The sequence below is a fragment of the Rhinolophus ferrumequinum genome, chromosome 10 (assembly GCF_004115265.2).
Source record: "Rhinolophus ferrumequinum isolate MPI-CBG mRhiFer1 chromosome 10, mRhiFer1_v1.p, whole genome shotgun sequence".
Classification (NCBI taxonomy): Eukaryota; Metazoa; Chordata; class Mammalia; order Chiroptera; family Rhinolophidae; genus Rhinolophus; species Rhinolophus ferrumequinum.
The window spans coordinates 42764368-42788516 of record NC_046293.1 but is presented as its reverse complement, the minus strand read 5'-3'; the positions used below and the strand labels follow the sequence as shown (position 1 = coordinate 42788516).

At 33.6% G+C, this 24149-nt stretch overlaps 1 protein-coding gene across 1 annotated transcript in view; it reads left to right on the top strand.

Moving 5' to 3' along the window:
- Positions 1-22566, top strand: part of LOC117029364 (sucrase-isomaltase, intestinal-like) — an 80562-nt gene extending 57996 nt beyond the window's left edge. The window contains exons 13-23 of the mRNA XM_033118583.1: positions 6708-6825; positions 10508-10676; positions 12249-12365; positions 13297-13445; positions 14209-14293; positions 15543-15599; positions 17117-17247; positions 18816-18904; positions 20530-20579; positions 20767-20925; positions 22504-22566. Coding sequence (XP_032974474.1) covers positions 6708-6825; positions 10508-10676; positions 12249-12365; positions 13297-13445; positions 14209-14293; positions 15543-15599; positions 17117-17247; positions 18816-18904; positions 20530-20579; positions 20767-20925; positions 22504-22566 — 1187 coding nt within the window. The remainder of the gene's footprint in view (positions 1-6707; positions 6826-10507; positions 10677-12248; positions 12366-13296; positions 13446-14208; positions 14294-15542; positions 15600-17116; positions 17248-18815; positions 18905-20529; positions 20580-20766; positions 20926-22503) is intronic.
- Positions 22567-24149: the final 1583 nt, after the last annotated feature.

Below are 24149 nucleotides of genomic sequence, written 5' to 3'. Positions count from 1 at the left end.
CTCTTAGCTAACCCCTCCAATGCAAGAGGGCTCTTGAAAGACAGATGTTTGATCAGGTGTAGCAACGTTTACCTCAGTGCTGCATGAACACTCAATACTACATGGCTTTCACCATATAACACACCCTTTTACCATGGCCTTTTTTCAATTTCTCCTTTCCCACATTGTAGGTTTTTATACCCATACTACTTTGGAGAACTATTGAGAATGTACAATAAGAAAGACCTATATATTTTAGGGCCTTGTGTTTTAGTAGGATATTATTAGTGTGACTAAGATCACAGATAATATGATTTAGTCATGTATAATCAAATCCACATCTAATTCACTTATTCCAGGTGTGTAATACAATGATAGAGTTAGGGAGTTATTATGAAGAGTAGTTGAATCTTAACTTCAAAAAAGTACAGCAGTTGGGGAGACTGGACATATACTAAGCAACAGTAAAATAAAATGCAATAGGATTAAGTACCACAGGGAATAGTACATCCTTATATGTTTTGCAAACTATTGTAAAAGCAGTTGTACTGAATGCCAAGGTATAATATTTCTTTTCACTTGAGATGAGTGCTTCCCAACTCAGAGTGATGGCAACCATACATGTTACCTCTCAGTTGCCTTGTGATTGGTACCATCCTACTAGTAGGGATACTTAGAACTCCTGCTATGTGGATTAGTTTTCTATTGCTACCATAACAAATTACCACAAATGTATTACCTTGCAGTTCTGTAGGCTAGAAATCTGACACGGGGCTCACTGGTTTTAAAATCAAGGTGTTGGCAGAGCTGCGTTCCTTTCTGGAAGCTCCTAGGGAGAATCCCTTTACTTCTCCTTTCCAGCTTCCAGATGCTTCCCCACTTTCCGTGGCTCCTGGCCCCTTTCCTCCATCTTCAGAGCCAGCAATGTTGCATCTGTCTCTGGCTCTTGTTTCCCCTTCACATCTTTCTGAACACAGTTGGCAGAGGTTCTCTCCTTTTAAGGACCATGTCTTTAGATCAGACCCACCTGGATAATCTTGGCTAATCTTCGTATAGCAAGGTCCTTAATATTAATCAGATCTGCCAAGTCCCTTTTCACATGTAGGTAATATATTCACAGGTTCTAAGGATTAGTACATGGAAAATTTGGGGGGACCATTATTCTACCTACCACTGCTTCACTGTAATTGTTATTACTTTCTATTCTTCTTTTGCTAATATTTAGGTTCAGTTGACGTTTTCCTTACTTTGGTACCAAATTGTGCACAAACCTTCTCAACCAAATAATTACATTTCTTGGACTTAATCATTTTCAAAAATCCCCTCCTCAATCTTTTCCTACTAAGCCTGATATTATTCTTACTCATCAAACTCTCTGGATTTCATAATATTCCGTCTTAATGTAAATCATGGCTATACAGGAAGTATTGCATTACTTTATTTCCTCTCAAACAAATCAAATATGTTTCTCAGCCCTCATCTCAATCTTCCAAGTGGAAAAAAAATATCTTTCTCAGTCATTTACTAAATCACACTTATCCCTACTTTCAGTGTAGAGAAAAACTATTTGAGGGAGACCCTTTAGTCTTTGGCTTCTGCTGAGATGCAAGCCCAACTGTCCAAGCCCAGCGTCTGCCTGAAGTCTGGTCCTTCTGTTGTTTCTTTACATTTCACATGGGAAATCTTAGCAGAGCTTGGGAACTTTGGATTCCACAGATCCAGATAGCCCCTCCTGAGGTGCTCCACATACCTATGTCCTTACAAATGTCCTTCCTCTTCTCTAGGGTACTGTTAGAGTGTGGACCAAAAACAGAGCAGCAAAGCTCTGCTTTCCTAGTGCTTTTAAAATTAGAACCTTCTAATATGCAAAAACCTCTTTCTCTTATCTCTCCACATACTTTCCTTAGAAAGAAAGGAAATAAATTTCTGGAGGGGAAACTTATGAGTAGAAATAAATTTGTCTGCTAAGAACTACAGCTTTTTATTCCCCCTGAGGGTGCAGCTCACAGTAGCCCATATGGGGATCGAACCAGCAACTGTGGTGTTATTAGCACCATGCTCTAACCAACGGAGGTACCTGGCAACTCCTACAACTACAGCTTTTCTGAAAGCCTTCATAAACATCTGTTGAAATAAAAGGGACATCTTGAAACATCTTAAAACAATAGGGAAAAAAATTGCTAGAATGAAACACAAGTTAATAACTTGATCAATGACTCCTCCATACTACACTTTACTTGATATTATAGATCTCTGTCATTCTAAGGCTGATTCTATTGTCCTTTAGCTAGATATGTGCAGCAGCTTCACCTCAAGTTGCACCAAATGCCTTGAGATTAGGTTCCATAATTTTAGGCTAAACACATGAACATGAACATAAGAGTCCCACTAGGAAGGTTCAGACTGGACTTAAAAGATCTAAATTGTACAAAGAAAATATGTAAAATAGGAAATACTTTTATTTCATATGAAGTAATGACAATTATTAGTAATATTTATTATAAATATTAATAATGTTTATTATTGATAATATAGTCATTAAAATACTAAGAATAATATAAAAGACCTATTATTTATACGAACTTTTTCATTTAATTCTCACAACATAAGTGAAATAAGAATTACGAGTAATTTAAAAATCTGTTAAACGCCTCCATGTGTCACACCGTATTCTAAAGCAATGTCCTTAGAGCAATGAAATAAGCAAAAGGTTTTTTATAAAGCTTATAAAAAAATTAGTATTCCCATCTTCCACATGAAGAAACTGAGGCTCAGATAGTGAAGTGCCGTACTCGAAGTCACAGGGTTACAAAAAATGTACAGGATTTGAGCCCATGTCTATCGGATTCCAGCTCTGGATTCTTTTAACACCATGCTATGCTGCTTACAGTGAAAATGCACACATCAGTAAATTTCTGTCTAGAGGTGCAAGCTGAGCAGGACTGTCATGTAGCAGAGAAAATTTAGGTTTGAAGCTGGCTCCAGAAACTGAGCTTTCATCTTCGGACTTTGACAGGATTCAGTGAAAGCAGGCAGACACGCACATACAACTATGTCAGTCTCGCTCATTTCTATTAATCTTTGTCAGTTTGAAAACCTCTTAAATTCATTGTCATGTTACTCAAATAATGCACATTATAAAGCAGAACAAAAAGGCAAATTCTTTTCAGACTTTTTTTTTGTATTACAGTAACTTATTGAGTTTATATTCCATACAGTCCAAGGCATGGGGAAAAATAATTTTCTAAGGCAAACTTATCTCCAAACTTAAGTAAAATTATAAAGGTGCTACATTAAAAGAAATGAAAACCTTCTTACAAGCACTTTGAAAAGTCTATCCTTAGTGAGTATATCTCTTAATAACCTTTCTGAGATATGCTCCTACTTTTTAAATTTTAGATTTTATGCAGCAAATTCTTCTTTACTAATTTTGCTTCCCTATGTAATCCAGATAAACTTCAGAGATGAGTATTTTTTTGTCAGTTCATATGATATGACAAAAAATATATATATTTTGGGGGTACCTATAGAGTACTAGGTACTACTGTGTTTCCCTGAAAATAAGACCTAGCCGGACCATAAGCTCTAAAGCATCTTTTGGAGCAAAAATTAATATAAGACCCGGTCTTATTTTAATATAAGACCGGGTCTTATGTAATATAATTTAAGACCGGGCATAATATAATATAATATAATATAATAAATATAATATAAGACCGGGTCTTACATTAATTTTTGCTCCAAAAGATGCATTAAAGCTGATGGTCCGGCTAGGTCTTATTGTCGGGGAAACATGGTATGCTTGATTATTTATCTCATTCACCTCTGTTACCACTCGTACAAGATGAATAAATTCTAGAATTCTGCTGTGCAGCATAGTGCCTACAATACTGTATTGTGCACTTAAAATATTTTTAAGAGGGTAAATCTCATGTGTTCTTATCACTGAGAGAGAGAGTGAGAGAGAGAGAGAGAGTGAGAGAGAGAGAGAGAGAGAGAGAGAGAACATGAGGAAATTTTTGGAAATAATACATATAAATATGTTTGATCATGGTGATGATTTCATGGGCATATTCATATGTCCAAACTCACCAAATTGCATATATTAAATATGTGCAGTTTTGTCTGTATCAGTTATACCTCAATAAAGCTTTTTTAAAAGAAAGAAAATGGAAAAACTGAAGAGGATGGGTTAATACTTCCTGCGAACAGCTTTTAGAAAACAAGAGTTAATCTCCAGTACCCTCTCTCAAAAAACTCAACTTTGACTCTATTATTTGTTTCAACACTGAGTTAATTTGGGAGAAGAATCCCTTCCTGTCCTGATCTCTCCTTTCCAGAAACCCTGAGTTTCTGCCATCAAAAGATAACACTTATTTGCTTCTGTGTATATGAAGAGGCCAGGACTCTTACAGCAGGTAGAGAATGTTAGTGGTACCTCGCATCTCCCCTACTTACCTATGAAAATGCTCAAGTTTTCTTATATAGTTGTGAAGTCTTTTCTATTTTTAAAAATCTTCAGGAAGAAAGTCATTTTTTGGTTTGCCTTTTCCCCCCTTATATTTAACCTACACTTTCTATACTTTCTATACTATATTTAACCTAAACTTTCTATATTTTAACCTAAACTTTCTATACTTCAAACTTATTTCCTCTTCAGTTTTTTGTAGAAATAGGAGATAATTTCCTAGTTGTGCTCTATGTGAGAATTCTTTATACTGTTGATGAAGGATCTTTTGTTCTCTGTTATGCTAAATACAAAATGCTAGATACTATGTACTATCTGGTCTATGTATCCAAGGGCCTACAAAACAGAGCCTGAGGCATAACTTTCTGTTAAAGGTGGGATTTTTTTTTGGGAGTCATGGGGAGGAGGGGAGGAGAAAGAAGGGAAGCAATCCCAAGACAGGAAAAAAAGGAAAAAGGAAAATGAATTAGGGGAAGAAGGAAAGCAAATGCAAGATGGCGTTGTGCTGAGTGGGCCAGAGCTTCACAACAAAATAGAACAAATTGTTCAGTCATCTCAATTTTTGTTAATCTGGTGAGAATGAAATGTCAGTTCATTATGTATTTAATCTGCATACCTATGCTTATAAATGAAATTAATCATTTTTCCTCTTCATTGGCTTTTTAGGTTTTTTGGACCTGTTCAATGGTTTTCCTCATTTTTCTATTGAGCCATTAGCTTTATCATACTTATTTTTCAGTTGTGTTACAAATATGTCTACTAATTCCTGCCTTTTTACTCCTTTTTAAGTATTTTTTTGTTGAACACAAGTTCCTAGCTAAACTATTGTCAAATTTATCAATCCTTTTCTTTATCAATTTGTAACTTAAGAAATACTTTTGAACCTGAGGCCATAAAGATATGTTGAGGCCTAAAGATAACATATTTTTATACTTTATAATCTACTTGTTGATTTTGAGCAGTATGAGACAACAGTCTAACTTCTTTTTTTTTTTTTAATATGAAGAAAGACTTTCCCCAGAACTAATGAAAAGGCTATTCCCCCCTACCCTCACTGATTTGCAGTACTTAGCTTTTTCTTATGATAGACATTCATATATACTATAGTTGCTTTTAGACTGTTTTCTGTTCCATTGGTTTTTCTTTCTCTTCACCAATTTGACACTGTCTTAATTTCTTCTGATTTATAATAAGCCTTGAAGTAATGTGGGAAATAGATCTTTTTATCTTGACCTTCTTCAAGAGTGTTTTGGCTATTGGACATTAAATCCATAAATCAATTTGGAAAGAATTGGCATCTTTATAATACAGGACTTCTGATGGGATGAGAGTATGGTACTCGTCCCAACCCCCATTTGTCTTTTAAAATTACTTTTCATAAAGTTTTATGTTTTTATGAAATTTTAGACTTATTTGGTTAATCTAATTTCTAGGTTTCTGTATAGTTTTGATTCTATTTTAAATGCCTCTTTTTAATCATTTCACCTTGTATTTGTTGCTGACTTATAAACTGTAATTGGTTGTATTTGTTTATTGATTTTTTTAATCCAGAAAATGTGCTATACTGCAAGATTAATTCTCATAATTTATCTGTTGATTCTTTATGATTTTCGTTCTATGTAGACATTCATATTATGTATGGATTATGCATAACATTGGTTCTTCCATTCCAATCCTTTCATCTTTGAGTTATTTTTCTTTGCCTTATTGCCCTGGGTAAGACTCCAGTACAGGATTAAACAGAATTGGTAATAGCAGCCTATTCTTTTGCAATCTCAGTAAAATGTTTTTAATATTTGATAATCATGTATGAATTTGGCTATAGGTATATTTGTAGATAATCTTAGCAGGATTAAGGAAATTTTATTTTATTACTATTTCATTGAGAGATTTTGTCATACATGAAGTTGAATTTTATTAAACATTTTTAAAACGTCTGTTGAGATGATCATATGCTTCTTTTTAAATATGTTAATGCATAAATTATGTTGATTTTCTAGCGTTAAACTAACTTTGTATTTGAGACAAATCCAACTTAGTCTTGATACTAATAGCCAACTGTGTCTCATACATTCAAGATACAATTAAAAAATTTTTGTCATGTTATTGTACCACTGTTGTCACCAATTAAAAAATATTCAATGTCTCAAGAAGCTCATACGCTAGTAAGGGTGACCAATATGTAAACAGACAAATAAAATACAATAAGGATATTTAAATTATGTTAAGAATGCATATTTTTATCTTATTTCATTTTTAGATATCACAGGTGGACTTTTGGCTGAGAAAACATTATGTCCCAATTCCAAGACTTATCTGGGATATCATTACGATACACATTCTCTGTTTGGCTGGTCACAAGCGAAACCTACTTTCTAGTGAGTGGTTTGTAAATCTTCTTGAAATGTTTTGTTTTAATATCCACAAATTTTTATTAAAATATCCTTTAAAAAAATAGGAGAAAATTTGTTTTAAGCAGATGTTACATGTTATTATTTTCTTATTTTTCAAGGACTAGAAAATAATCTTCCTCTTCTAAGCTTTATCTTGCTGATTTATTGTTTTATTAAATGTTCTTTTTGATTTTATAAATATTTTTAACAACCTGTTGCAATAGCACAAAAGCAGAACAGAATGGCCTTATTAGGGGCATAAAAACTTGTCTAAAATAGCTAAAGCTCAAACATTGATTTCAGATAAATATTAGAGACAATTTTGGGACAATTTTATAATGTAGGAAGTAATTGTTAATAAATTGTACAGTTTTTAGGGGGTATGTGCACTACTACTGCCTGTGTCTCACTTTATCACCTCTGAATAGAGCCGTTTTAAGCCTGGTTATATATGAATGGGTAAAATGCTCACCATGAGAGGCGTAAGTCAGGATTTGTGCTGCCACGAAGTGCAATACACTGAAAGCTTGGCAGACACTCCTCTTCTCTCCCGTAATTAACAATCCCCCCAGGTCTTGAAGCATCCTCTCAGTGACCACCTGATTCAAGCTGTCCTCTGTGTTACACCATTTCTGTCTTTTCCTATGTATGTCTATCGGGAGACTCTTGTAGCCTATATTAGTGGAATTAGGTTTATGGCTTCAGGTGTAAAGCTCTGTGTTTCCATTTAATGCGCCATCCTCTCTGTCTAAAACAGGTGTTCATTCCAAGTCAAGTTCATTAGAGCACTTTAACAATTTGTCATAAATATAGACAAAATATACATGGCTCAGAGTTCGCTTGTTTGATTTATAAAATGAACTCTCAGAAATATGGGTTTTTAAGGTATGAGGATCAAAATAGAACTGATTATTTTGGTCATATACAAATATAGTCCATGTTTATACTTTGGAATATAGCCATTTTCCTAGAGCTATGAGTTCAGGGAACTTAATGAAATTTGGTGAACATGAGAGAAAATTACAAAGCTGAAGAACAATATGGGGGTCATTTAGCCAGTCTCTCTCTTACCTACTACTGGAAAATTTTTAGGTCTTGATTTGACTGAAAACAAAATTAATACACATATAGTAAACTTGGTAGACAACATTCTGAACACATTTTTTTAATGTGGCTAATTCAAAAATAGAATCATATGTCACCAATGTAAAACAGAGAGAAGTTTAAATGGCTTATAATTATTTGAAGTTTATTTGTCTTATTTTAATAAGCCATTTCAGATTTCTATTGAAAACGCAAGGAATCAATTCTTTAGATTTTAGAATGTACCACTCAAACCTAGGTTACCCAAGAAATTGCTAATTGTGTTTAACTCATCAAGGAATGTAGTAGACGAGAAGGAGATGGAGGAAAAAGAGAACTAGAAGTAAATTTAGACATGTTTCCTCTTCAGTGTTCAAAATTATCTTCTGAACACTTTTCTTATCTCAGGGATAAAATGAACATGCCTTCCAAATTTTGAACTTAATGAAATTCAAACAATGAAAGTTACTTTCCGGAAGGCATAAAAATAGTTTTAAGTGGAAGCATTAGCAAGCTGCCTCTAGAGAAAGCATAGTGTTTTACTGAATTTATTATTAAAGCTTCTGTCAATCAATGTAATCTAACAATTGAACTTTGTTCCCCCCTCATTATTTTACCCTTGAGAAACTAAATGATTAGTCTTGGAGCTCTAGGTAAATAGTAGCTAAAACTGAGATTCCAGCTGTATAACTAGGCTGAAGCAGGTCTGGGGCTCTAACTGCTAGGCACAGTTTATAAAGCACAGGACGGAAATGAATCTTTACCAAGCATGTGTTATGTGCTACCTGGATGGGAAAGGTGCTTTCATATATATATATATATATATATATATATATATATATATATATACACACACATACATATACATATATATATATATTTTTTTTTTTTTCATTTCAACATTACAACAACCCTATGAAGTTAAGCATTGTTAGCCTCATTTTTTTAAGTAACATGTTCAACGTTATATGTATTTTGTAGGGAAGAGCTAGATAGTTTAAACTAGATCTGTTTGATTGCAAAGCCTATTTCAGTTCATTTTTTATTTATAGGTTTGATTTAAAAACGGCTAAACATAGCCCCCAAATACCTTGCAGTTTTTCCCTTAGCTGTAATTTTAACTCTAACCCCAATATATCAAAAGAAATATTGGGAGGGCCTGGCACAGTCCTTATTCTCAAAGTGACTGAAAAACCCTTGATTTTTTTCTGTTGACTCTAACAAGGAATAACTATGTGACTTTGCCTAGGTAACTCATCTTGAATCTTTCCAGCCCCTACAGAATGCAACTAACAATACTCATCCTTCAAAACTGTATACCCTCTTGTAAAATCGGATTAAAAGTAGGAAGTTGTCCATGAGATGAGTCTCCATTCTTAATGATTATCATTGTTCAAATTTATATGTTCTCTTCCTGACAATTAATTTAGGAACGCCATATTTATTGGTTAAAGCTAAATGATATTTTTTTCTTTACATACCTAAATATAAATTAATATTCTAAGAAGTTTGTATATCAAGATGGTATGATTGTCATCTATTTCAACATCCAAGAAAATATTAAATTACTTTTTCTTCCCTCACTCTTTCAAAAAATATTTATTGAGCACCTAGTATGTGGCAGGCATTGTTCTAAACACTGGGGATAATCAATAAACAAAACAGAAATAAGTCCCTGCCTCCTTTATATTTCACTAGAGTTTAGCAAAGTTTTCCAGTATGAAAAGAAGTATATCAACTTTGTAAATAAATCGATTTTATTGTGTATAATACTGTACATTTATGGATTGAAACAACTGTCAAAATTTCAGTGAAGTTACAACGTGATTTGATATAAAAGGCAAAAGTGAAATATAGAAGAATATGAATGGTAGTCAAAATTAGGAGTGAAATTGAAATAAAGTGGAGACCAAATTTAGAATATTAAGGAAAAAAAATGAGGTTGAGCATTCAAGTTAAATTCAAACAAAAGAACAACTAAAGCAAAAACTTACAATAATGCTACTAAAAATCGACACAAATATTCTTTTTCATATACATGTAAGGTTTCACTAAGGAAATATAATCAATTATCAAACAAAAATTACTGGCATTTTCAACATTAGTATGAAAGCCACCATGGCTGCATAATAAATAACACAGAATCTTAAAAAATGTTGAGGCCCAGGTCTCAATCCTAAATAGTCTGATTTAATTAATCAAGGATGGTGCCTTCGCATTGCTTTTATTCTTTCGTAAAGCTCTCAGATAGGTCTAATATACAGCCACGGTTGTGAAACCTGTTCTCCTTGCACAATACTATAACTCAGAAGAAAAGTTTAGTGTAAGAAAATTTGGTTTGGATGTTTTCATTGTCTTTTCACTGTTTCATGAAATGTATAAAATAGTTTACCTATGGTAATTTCTCTTTTTATTCTCCTCATTCCCTCCATTTCATGTTCACAGAAATTTATACCTTTGATAAAATAGTTAAATTACATGAAATTGGACTTGTTCATACGCTTTAAGATCATGTGTTTTTTTTGGGGGGGGTAAGGATCCTTTTAGAATAACACTGAAGATGGTTTTCTTATGTTTTCTCCAGTGCTTCTCAGAATGCTACAGGAAAGCGAGCATTTGTTTTGAGTTGTTCCACATTTGTTGGGAGTGGGAAATACACTGGCCATTGGCTAGGTGATAACTTCTCACGTTGGAAAGATATGCACATGTCAATCATTGGCATGCTAGAATTTAATCTCTTTGGAATTCCATATGTAAGTTTTAAAATTAAGCAATTAATTAAATTAACGCCTATCTGTCAATCAATATTATTTGTGGGAGGCAAACTTACTTTGATGAAGATAAAACACACTCAAGTTGTTTTCAGGACATTATATATAATACACTGCACTTAGCCCCTGTAAAATTGCCCTCCATCTAGGCAGATCTCAAGAGAATCACATAATTCTTCAATTTTTTGTTGTTTATGTCACTGAGACACTTAGTGATAGTAAAATTGGAGAAGTTTATTTGCTCTGTCATTCACTTGTATCCCCTTTCCCCATCCACAGCTCTTGTACAACCTATTATGAGCTTTATAGATAATGGATGAAAAAAGGAGGGATAAACATCTTGGAAGGAGGTATAGAAAGTTTACCCAGATGTGTCTCCATCTTCTATTGAGGGAGGAAGTGAAATTATTAATAAACCAACAAAATACTCCAAACACACAACAAAAATATTTCCTCATCCGAGCCCTAGTGATAAACAATTTAGCTATTAAAGAATTTGCTGCTATGTTGACAAATTGAGAAGTTTTATTGTAACAGATTCCCCATATGCCAATGACTTTTTACAAGAAAAGATACATTCTTTTCTTTTGGAAAGCTGCAAATAACATTGTTGGACACTTTCATATTTAGTGAAAATTGCATTTGTTGTTCAAGTGATGGATTAGGTACTTTCAAAGAGGAATTGGCTAAATAAATATTGAAAATGAAATATAGCTTCAAGTTTTGTCTGGACCAGAAACTGACAGGCAAAACGTGTAATATAAGCAGCCTTAGAGAGGAAGGGAGCATGACATGCATGGTCTTTCTCCACCGAAGATCTTAAAGTTTTAGTAGAGCGTAGATGACAATGTCTGTGCTTTGGGAGACTAACATTTTAATGACAAGTGACATGTTTTATGACTCCATGCTTTACTTTCTCATCACTTTTTAGCCTACAAACTTCGACATTAATTAAGTTTTGGGGTTAAAGATTGCATTTCTGAGAGAACAAGAGGGGCTCTGGAATAAATAATTTGAAGACTGAGAAAGGCCTTCCTTAGATGTTAGGAAACAAAGTATCTGAACCTTTATATGATAAAAAGGAGAGTACAGTCACGTGCGATATTCCTGGGGCCTTTTTTTCTCAGCCTGAGTGGTTAGCCACTAAGGTTTTGGATTAGCTACATGTTCTATGTCTTTAACTCTCATATTGAGACAGGAAATTGACAATACTGTACTTGGTGGTGGGGGGGAAGTATTCGTAGGCATGCTGGGATACCCAAAAAGACTCCTTTTTTTTTTTTTTTTTGGAGACTCCTTTCTTATACCACAATGTAGCCCACAGTTTTCCTTTAATCAAGGTTGGACAAGAGGAACCTGTCACTATTTTATTCCAAATGTTCTTCTCAAGGAGGATTTTTACACTTTCAGACTCCACATCATGAAAACAGTATCTTTGTGGCCTTAAACACATTTGTCATTAAAAATATTCGCATAACCTGAAATATTTCACTGTGGGTTTTACGGCTAAATTAATAAGTGCTATATTTTGAAATCAAGAAAATCTTTCCCCAGGTTGGAGCTGATATATGTGGCTTTAACGAAGAAACAACTTATGAACTTTGCCTCCGTTGGATGCAACTTGGGGCGTTTTATCCCTTTTCCAGAAACCATAATGCAATTGGAAATAAGGTGAGTGAAAGTTAATGTAAGATGATAACTGCTACATTCAGTATTAACCTGTATTTAGGAACTGGGGTTAGAAAAAATATCTATATATGCTCATAAAAATATGAATTTAAAAAGTCAAACTGTTTTTCAACGTAGCTGTTGAAATATGTGATTGGTTTTTTTAAAAAAATTATATGTTACTGATTTTATCAAGAACTGAGAGAATAATAAGAAATAAATGTTGGAGCAATAGCTTTGCTAAACTTCTAAAAGAGCATCATTTTAAATTTTGCCTTTGTAACACAAGGTAGCTGCAGACAAACTTGTGATATGTGTAGTAATCCTTCCTAAGTAGCTCATAATCTACTAAATTTCAAGTTTTCATTTTAATGGCAGGCAGATATTATAGTATAATGGGATACAAGCATCTCTCTTCAGTCTGAAGGCAAAATCATTCCTCAGCCAATGGCTGTAAACTTGCTCTCTCTTAAGGAGAGGGTATTGTGATGATCTTTCATTAGAAATGATTTGAAACTTGTCTGTTAGCTGGGCATACTATATATATATGTACATATATATATGTGAAATATATATGTGTGAAATATATATATATGAAATGATTTGAAACTTGTCTGTTAGCTGGGCATACTATATATATACATATATATGTATATACATATATATGTATACATATATACATATATGTATCTATATATATGTATATATATATACTGTATATTACACACTATAATTTGTAAACTTTATAGAGCCTACTTAATTGAGAAACAACTCTGCCATAACCTACAACTGTGAAAGGCTTTCAAGCAGAGAGAAATATCTTTAAAATGTCTGCTTCTCTCTAATCCTCCCCCACAAAGAGAAAAAAAATAAATAACACTTAAAAATTTCCCTCTTCGGGTAATGAGTCTATTGAAATGTTTCTCTTTCATAGGAACAAGACCCTGGAGCATTTGGAGAAGAGTTTGCTGAAATTTCCCGTTCTGTATTAAGGACTAGATACTTATTACTGCCTTACTTATACACCCTCTTCTACCATGCTCATGTCAATGGGAATACAGTGGTCCGAGGATTGATGCACGAGTAAATCACACTTAATATTGTTCTAGTATTAGATTTTCTACCACATCGATTCTAGAAGCCTGGATTCTCCTAGTAAGGGAATTATTTAGGAGAAAAAGAAATAGGCAAATTAGTTTTTCCCCCCACTGACTATGATTAGAAATAATTTAGAGATTTGAAGAATTTAGTTAAGAAAATATTTTCAATCATTGAGAGAAAAGGCTGTGTCTTGCTGTCTCAGTACTGTGGAATATAGAAAAAAGATGACACATGGTCCCATCCACAGAGAACTGGGAAGATTGCAACTAACAGATTTGAAAAAAAAAAGAATATAATATAGAACATTATATGTTTATATCTTGTCTATGTGGCATAGGCTATAAAATGCTTTAAAAAGTGCTAGAAAAATTCCACGAAAGGGAAGGTCATTGTTAAATGAAACAGGGGCAGCTTTATGAAGAGGTAGGATTGATACTGAATCCTTAAAGGCTGTTTAGGATGCAAAAGGAAACAACAAAAACTTAGACAATTTGATTACTTGGCACATTTTGACCTAAGCTTTAATGCTCATTTATCTTTTGGTCAGGGGAAAACAACTGATTCCAATTGCTTCACTTGACTATTAGATTTTATTCCTAAAGCACTGCTTGTTCTCTAAACCCTATTTTTATCTTTCTGGTTTTCTTGGTGTTTTCACCATGAACCTGAGGTGGTTAAGATGTCAGTTACTTATCCAAGGACATTAATTTTATTAAATTAATGGTTTCTCACCCTAAAACTCTAGATTTACCTCAGATCCTCAGGCTCAGGAAATCGACAGAGCATTCCTTTGGGGGCCAGCTTTAATGATTGCTCCAGTTCTTGAAGAGGTAAGCACTGGAATTTTATATCAGCACAATGTAATTATTCACAGCAGTTTATATTGCTGCCATTTGATACTTACAACCAGTCCAGGCTTGCCACAGTCTCCTATGTTTCTTACATCATTTTCATTCTTTTATGTGAAAACAATGTATTTATATGTTTATTTTGCGTTGTAGAAAGTGTACTTCATGTTAAGTAAATCTCAGCAAAACTGAAATATATCCTTCTGCTATTCAGAGATTCTGAATTTGTTCTCAAGATAATTTGCAGAAGATATTGCCTCCCAAGTATACGCCCCATTAAAAAGAAGAGAGACAAAGTCCCTTGTTCACCTATGCCGATATAATAGCAAGAAACCTATTCTGAGAACATCAGCTGCTTCATTAGCCTTTTCCAAATAAACCTAAATTCCTGGTTCAGATCCATTTGTCTTTCTCCTCCAGATAGTTGCCCTATCCATACTTTGATCACAAGGGGAAGGCATAATAGGAATGTAACCTGAGAGAACTGGGGGTGAAAGCCACTTATGCAGGAGAATAGGCAGGATACATGTCATGAGGATGCTTTGACAACAAATCTGTGCAAACTTTCAGGACTAAATGTTAGAATTCCCAGTGATAGAAAAAATACTTTCAAGGCTGCCTGTTTCTTGTGTTGACTTTCTGTAGCTTTGATGAACTTGTCACAGCTACAGGACACCTAAAATTGGGCCTTTATGGGATTCTTCACAGCAACTATTTTCTATATTTCTGGATTGTTCTTGACTATGCCACAACTCGTATCTAAACAAACACACACACATACACACATAACATAGGTATATATGTATATGTATATATGTAAACGTATATATATATGTATATATATATATGAGTTTCATATTGTACATTTTTAAATAATTCTTTCACAATTACCATTAAGCTAAAATGACACTAAGTAATTGCACAGTGAGTAATAGAATATATCTACATTGTACTGAAACTAAATATTTTTAAATATAGCAAAACCAATTAGGTTCTTTAGAAAACATTATCAACAGTGTACATTAAAATTCTATAATCTAGACATGAAACATATCTTCTGATAGATCATGTGTGTTTCATGGAGATTCTCTAGCTCTCCTGCATAAATAATCATGTATGAGTTGACTGGCACTTCGTTTTAATGCTAAATAAGAGAGCTGAATGTATTTTTACTGGAAAATTTTAATTCAACAAAATGTTTTGAAAAGTAAAATGTTTTCTTTTTTCAAAGGGAGCAAGAGCTGTGGATGTGTATTTCCCTGAAGCATCCTGGTTTGACTTTTATACAGTATGTATTTTGGACATTTTATAGAAAAAATAATATACAACCATGAACTCAGAGGTTTATTAATATATGGTCTCTTTTTCACTATTTTTAAATCAAGACACTTCTAGAGTCTTGGACTGTATAATTCTGATGACTTAAGTCTTTCTGAAGCCCTTTGGTTACAACTGTTTACTCTTCTCAAAATGATAGAATTAGGCCAAATATTTAAGGTGAGAGATGGAATGAATTTTTTTAGAAGAAGAGTAGGCATTTCTTTTACGCAAACATTTAAATGTTTAAAAGCATATGACTCTCCATAGTGATGGTTCTTTATAGCAGTGTGAAATAGATATTATAATCCAGGAATTAGATACTTTATCTTAAATAAACAGAACCCATTCAAGCTAGCTCAACTCTGGGCTTTATTATGGGGGCTATACGTAAACTGACAAAAGAAATTTTATTGAAATCTAAGTGCAGCAACTTTAATACACGTAGCACTGGATTTCCTAGAGAAGTTCAGGATTCTATCACAAAAGTCTGTGAGATTTCAGTTCAGTGTTGTATCATTACCAGGACTCAGAATTCCATGGGACCGTTTTTGTTTATTATTAACAACTGGCTTCTAAAGGGCCTCAGATTCGAATGCACTTATAGTTTGATACATCCTTTGTGCTTCTGAGATAAGTGTCAGGTTCTTTCCCTGTTTTATAGTTCAAATTTCCCAAAAATACACTATTGATCTAACTCATTTTTTCTACCTAGGCTCCTAGGCAGTGGTAACTATGGTCTCCATGATGGAGGAGAGTGATAGAACGTGAGGGGAAGCAATGTGATATCTCTACTGTAGAACAGCTATTTTAACTGACTTCAGTTCTCTCATTCTTTTAGTATGTTTTACTGAACGTTGGCTAATCTCACCCAGCCTTCAGGAAATTTTTATGGGAATAAGTTTTAATGATAAACATAGGACTAATCCCAATTGGAAGAAAGGATATGTGATCTATTTTCAAATTATCAATTAGGTGACTGATTAAGTGGTATTAAGAATTCTCCATCTTGTGATCAAATTATTATAATATCTTAAAACAATTAAACCAATGTGTTTCATACTATATTTTGCAGACATACTTCATAAATTTCCTTAAATATTTGCATTAAATTTCATTTCTTAATAAAATTGAACTTTTAAGAAGAGAGTAATAAAAATGCTCACAAACAAGTGTTACTACATCAAAGTTTAATTCTGTGGAGCTCAATGTCATGTTAATTTGTATTCTTGTTTAACTTTTTAGTAAGTAAATGTGGTTATAAAGTTGAACTTCTGAAATAAATTCATGGGTTTTACATATTGGAGTTTATGTGGTTTCTTTTTTCTTTTTTTAAACACAGATGTAAACATTTAAATCACCCTTCCTATTAGTGAATTCCATGAGTACTTTGTTGAATTTAAACAGAAGTTTGGATTTTTAACTTCCTGTGTCTCCTGAAATGAGCTATGTCATTGGAGTGGTTAACACTGGCTTGTTCTGTGCTAGGGGGATCGTGTATCAGTTTCATGGAAGAAGAGGTTTGTTGAGGTTCCTTCTCCTCTGGATGTAATTCCTCTTTTCATTCGTGGAGGATATATTCTGCCAACACAGTTTCCAGCCAGAACAACAGAGCTGAGGTAACAGGCACATCCTGTCAGGAGACTTCATACTAAGTTAAGGATTTGACCTTCCTGTTGAGGTGAAACTTCCTGCTTGGGGAGTGTCTGAGGAAGGGGGTATTTGTGAGTAGGTGGCCATGATAGGAGAGTGGCTCAATCAGCAGTGCAATTAATTACTGGTCTATATGTGTGTGTTTGTATATGTGTTTGTGTGAGTCAGTGTGGTCATGTGTGTAGAGGAGAGAGAAAAAGAAGAGAATGAAGAGAAGAAAAAAAGGAATGAGAAAGATTACTAGATGATATGCTTGAACATTTGATCCAGTTCCAAGCTATCTTGCCCTAAATATTTTCACTTTATCATTTTTAAGACAGCCAGTGATTTCTAATTCATGCATTCTCCCCGAGGTTTTATAGGAAGGCTAGGTCAGGATCCTTGTGTTTTTATCCATTTAGGTTATATTTAATTAGCCTTTTTTCCTCCATAGATATATAATGACAGATTTTTCTAGCAAACAAGCGGATTTTTAAGCAGTAATAATTATTTTATATTTCTATTGTATATCAAAGATTCATAATAGCAAATACAAATCTCTAATCTGCATAATTGAAAATAAAATCAGCTAAAAATATGCACCATTATTAGAGAGAAGTTTTGGCTAGACATTTTTGAAATACTGAGAACTCCCTGGGTATACTTTGAACTATATACTAGATCTATAGTTTCCAAATACTGACTTGAAAATTTAGATTCATTTTATTTCAAGTTAATATGTTATTGTTCATTGCCAACAAAGAAGAGAGGGTCCCATGCCTAACTTTTCATTTCAATAGAAAAAATTTAATGAAATAAGTGTATTTTATATAAAACCAAAATATTTTTCTTAAGGAATTCTCACTATAACTCAATTTCTGCAAAAGTAAGATTGTTTTATCACTTATACTGTGCGGTTCTTTTCTCATTATGCAATTTTCTGTTGCCAAGTGGTTAGGATCAAATCCTTGAGTTTTGTTTCCATTGTGGAATCACAAAAATAGGTTATACATATCCTGTTATCCTTGCTCCCGAGATGTTAAGACAATTCCCAGCAGAGCAGACTCTCCACATTACTATACAAGCTTCATTTCCCTGGAATCCCATTGATCATACTTTAAAATCAGCTTCCAGTTTCCCAGTTCCAATGACTTTGGTAATTTTATTATAACTTTTTCTTTGTTGTAGATAAGCCAAAGAAACTGAGGGGGTGCACCTTCAATTATCATGGTGCAATAATTATTTTATCACCCTATTAGTTATAAAAACCTTTACTTTTTCCAAGTGGAACGCATTTAAGAGGTCCTAGCTATTGCAATCACTCCCTACCCCGACTCTCTCAACTCCCTCAGATTGAGTTGTTCAGAGCAGAAAGAGGTTGCTTAAGGATGTTTTAAGGTTCCAATCACTGGAGATATTCAAGGATAAATTTAGTGGAAGTTAGGTAAAAATACTTAAGAAAGGACTTAACATTTTTCCTGGCAATTTCATGAGATGTTTGGAGTTAGGTCCTTGCAACTCTGAAAATATAATTTTTACTCTTTTTTTTTTATAGCCGTCAGAATCCTTTTAGCCTCATAATTGCTCCAGATGAACAGGGAGAAGCATCTGGCTCCTTTTTCTGGGATGATGGTGATTCTATTGGTAAGTAGATCAACACGTACAACAGTTGAAATATTCTGGATTTTAATATGACTTTACATAAAATTAAAAATTGGATACTTATACTAATAAAGTAAGATATAATGGACACCATGGCAAGATTCTGCTTTCCCCAACATAACTGTCCAAGAACCCGAAATTTTACTGAGATCTGGCCATTTCTCTGGGATACACAACACAGGTGACACCATTATCTCCAGGAAGGTGCTGACAAATTACACTATGGTTACCTGAGAGGGCAGAGCATTTATCTTATTAGTAAGCTAAAGTAAAATTTTTCTCATTAATTTGTTTTCACTTTGGAAAGGGTGGAGTTTCCAGTCAAACTTTCAGTGGAAATTTGTAAGAACTTGGCTTTGGTGGCATAGCTGCTAGGCTAACGGAAGGAAGAACTGCTGAGATTCTGTGGTGAGGAGACATGGACCATCATTTGAAGAATGATGTATAGTAGAGGAAGAGGTACAGCTTGAACTGAGAAAAGAGAGTCAAGACTTAGCTGGCTAAGGCACAATATCAATGGTTTTACTTATTCATTTATTTCTCATTCCCATTTTCTTCATTCTAATCTCATAGATCAGCAAACTATAGAAAGGCTTTCCCAGGAACAATAGAAATGATTATATTGTTAAGAAGATAAATGCTTACTGTACATGATAAATATATTCAAAATAGCCACATTTAAAAATCAGAAATGGGTTTTCAAGGAGATGGGCACTAACCCACAGAGATTATAATGCCTATGGGGTTACTGCTAAGAACATTTCTTCTATCCCCATATCAGTTGCCTTTACATCCATCATTCTTTTATTGCCCCTCTTTCATAAGCAAGAAAGACAGGGAAGAAGGTGAATCATTTTCAAGAGGAAGATAAAAAGGTAGAAAAAGATAAATAGGAAGATACACTCCTAATCTTACATATAGACAATATGGCTGGTTGCTTCTGTGGTAGAAATTAAGAAGATGGTACAGAGGCTGAGAATGCCTGTATTTTCATGATAATCAGCATTCTTTTGGGTCCTTTTTCTTTTTTTTCAGTGAATTACCTCAGGATGCACTGATTAAATCTCTACCACTTGAAAGAGATTATTTTGAAAATTTAGAGGCCAGGGAGTGAAATTAAAAAAATATTGGTGACCGGGGAGAAAGGTAGATATGTCTGTCTGTGATTTTGAGTTTGCATATATATGGACAACAGAGAGAAAGGTGGGAGGAGGTTGTCTCTAAAGTTGTTATGCTATATCCCTCCTTACCAAACTAAAGTGTTGAAAACATGTCTAAAACAAAACTCTTTTCTCTCTAGTTTTCCATATAAAGTAATGATGAAAAGTGAGGGAAAAAGTGGGAGGCATGGTATGATGAGACCTACTTTAAAAACAGGTTAACTTTTTTTATTTTTCAAAGAGCATCATGAAAAATGTAAGTCTGAAGCCAGTGATAATTCAACTATTTTTTGCCCAATAATTGCTAGAAAATTTAAAGGATTCCAAGTACAAGGCTTAGCCAAGAAAACTTGTGGACTTGGAGTTTTATAGATCAGAATTTAAATTAAAAAAATATTGAAAAGTAAAATTGACCTTTGTTTTCTAATATTAATACTTATTTTGCAGATTCCATTGAAAGGGAAGAGTACTTCTATGTTGAGTACCAATTCAGTAATGTAAGTTTAAACACTCAGTGTTTGTTGTGACATAATAGTTCATTTTTATAAAGAAAAATGTATTCTTAGCGATTTTAAAAAATAAGAAGTGTTTCAAAGTATTGGCCATTCTCCAAACCACATTGTGCCGTAAACCTCTATGTATCGCCTTCGTTTGTTTAAAATTCTTTTCTCTCCTTAACAACAGAAAGCTCTAAAAACAACTGTGATTAAAAATGGTTACCGTGGAATTGCGACTCTGGCATATGACAATATTCAGGTCCTTGGTTTCACTTCAAAGCCAAATGTTGTTTTTCTGAATGGACAAACCATCCCAAGCAACAGAATACAGTACAGTTCCAATGGGGTAAGAGTTACGCACTATTGACTTGAAAGACAAATTTTCCTTATTAAATCTTAAGTGCTAATAATTGAATTTTTTCTGAATGTTGCTTCCTTGCCAAAAACACAGATCACATTTCTGAAATAACAACTTGCATATTTCTTAAACTCAGGGAAGAACAATTAGCACAGCATTATATTTCTAGATAAATGCATGCCCATGTCAGGGCTAGAAACTTTGTTGGATTAAATGTCACAAATGATATCATGCAAAGGCTGGTGTGTTTCTCGGCGAATGTAATACAAAGAAAGGATAAGATGGGTGGCTAAAATAAATGAGAATAAAGTTCATAGAAAATTGGAAGTGCAAAGATTCTGGAAAGACTGTGTTTCAGTTCCTTCATTTAGCAGATGAGAAAACTGAACATCCAGTTAGGTGAAGTTACTTACCAAGGCCGTATACTTTAATAATTGACAGAACTGAGTCTTGACCTTGAAACTTCTGCCATTTCACAGCTCTTTCCTTCTACTCTGTTCCATTTGGAAATTAAACATTTATTTATTGAGCTCATACTAAGATTGGAAGTGTGTATTTGCAATAAAAATATGCTTACAGATATAAGACACAATCCTCAACCCTGAAGAATTTAATAGCATGAGGAATAGACACCAAAGCCCTATAATAGAAGGATGCATCTATGGATTTCAGAGCCTCTGAAGCCTTCATTGCATTTCTGAAACCTTATCATATAACATAACATAGTGGTCTTTAATACTTATACAGAGCAGAGACACAGAGCTTAAGATACTGAATTTTCATTTCTTTCTTTAAAATTAAGAACTAATTGATAACAAAGTCATTTGAATAATAGTCTATTCTAAATTTACCCCTCTTTAATTTTCAATCTGGGGAGTTTAGTTAAATAAGTTGTTTGATATCTTAATCATAATAGTAATTCTTTACTTGAAGTTTTATAACTTACAACGGACTTTCAGCAACATGAGTCTGTTTGATTCTCACCATACTCCTGGGCATAGGAATGTGTGGCCAATATTATCATGCAGATGTAAGAGAAGAAAAAACAGTGTCATAGAATCATCATACAGTTAGTAACGAAGTGACTAAGCTGCCCTTCCTTGTCCCTCTGTACTTTTTCTCTTTTCTAAGTTCCAGATAAATGAAAAGTGATTGATTAAGTCAAGAAATAAAACAAAAACACCTCTGTTGGGAAATTAGTTTCACAAATTTTGGTTTCATGCATGTATGTGGTTGATCTTAAATAAGAGAAAAAAGTCCCAGAAGAACTTAATACAGTTCTGTAGGATGCAAAGATCTCTTTTGAATAAAATAAGTTAATTGAAGGGTTGTATAGACTAATATTGTTAGAGTCTGTGAATCATTTAATAACTGTAATTTACTCCAATATACGTTATATGTTACATAAATTATATATATAATGTGCATTACATGTAAATATTTAAAAGTTATCCCTTAACAATTGATAACATTTGATTATAGCATCATGATTCAATAACTTCAACTATAGCTAAGTTTCTTTATATTGATTTACTTTTGCTAATTAACTTCTCTCATCTGTTACAGAAAACCATCTTATGGATATCTGTACCCCTTTTCCAGGAGCTGACCATTTCATTTGAGTACTGAAAAAATTTATTTCAATAACAACCAAAACAACAGTAGTAAAAGTTATCTACAACAGTTACTTAGAACAATTAAAAATTATTTGAATATATGCAAATTGTTGTTTCATTTGAAAAGAAATACAATTATAGTATTTCAATCTTGTGTGTTGCCTGTTTGTATTACTCAAATTCTCTGACAGGCTCTCTTACAACAGCTGGACAAAATGCTGGATTAAAGTTCCTCTACCTTATAAGGACTGATATATGTTGAAATGATGAGTTGGTGAGTAGCATTATGTTTCTTAGTCTTCCAAGCAAGTCTGAAAAATCTATTGTGATGTTTCTAGTTGTACAGAAGGCTTGTGAGCCCAATGAAACGGGGTTTCTAGCAAAAGGTAACTTTTTGCAACCCTAAGTTTTCAGCAGAAAAGGTCCTTTCTTTTTTTTAAATTGGGAACATATATTTGATTTCCATTTTAGATTATCTGAATTGATTCTTAGGAGTAAAATAAAGTACAATTTTTGGTTTTAGTGAGCTGCAGAAATCTCTGATCACGAATTTACTAGTGGGAGTCAGGTATTACAAGAAACTGTTTAAATTTTCAAACCACCTTACTGCATCTAGTTAATTTTTCAATGGTGACTAAAGTACTGAGGTAGAAGGAAACCAAGAGAGAGTTCAAACTCCCAAAGCCAAGAAAAGAAAGTCTTTTGTGACTTTCATGAAGGGGAATGAGTAGACCTCTGGGTAAAATGCTGTGGACAGGTCAAATAAATCGGCACTGAGGAGTGACCCATTGGGTTGGTCAAGGTGGGTGTTGTTCTGAACGTGACAAGAGGGGATCAAGTGGACTAGGGTGGGTCCAAGAGAGAATGTGAAGGAGGAGTGAGTATAGACAAATCTTTATTTAATTAGTTTTTAAAGATTTGTATTAAAATATAGCTAACATAATATTGGTTTCAGGTTTACATCATAGTTATTCAACAGTATCCACCTGGCACTGTATATAGTTATTACTATATTATTGATTATATATTATTGATTATGTTCCCTATGTTAAAGAAGTGATCATCATGATAAGTCCAGCAACCATCTGACACTGTACCATGCTCTCACAATATTATTGACTATATTCCCAATGCTTTATATTGCATCCCCAAGACTTATTTGTTTTATACCGGGAATTTTGAACATGTTATTCCCCTTTACCTCCTCCCTCTTTTTAATTTTTCAAATACAGTTGACATTCAATAATATTTTATACTAATTTTAGGTGTATAGCATAGTGGTTAGACATTCATGTAATTTACGAAGTGATCCCCCTAGCTAGTACCCACCTGATACTATACAGAGGTATTACTATATTATTGATTATATTCCCTACACTTTATTTATATCCCCATGACTATTTTATAACTGCCAATTTGTATTTCTTAATCCCTTCACCTTTTTCACACTGCCCCCAACCCCCCTCCCATCTATCACCCTGGTAAATCTAGTACCCATCTGACACCGTACGTAGTTATTACAATATTATTGACTATATTTCTTATGTTATGTCCTACATCCCCATGACTACTGTGTAACAACCAATTTGTACTTCT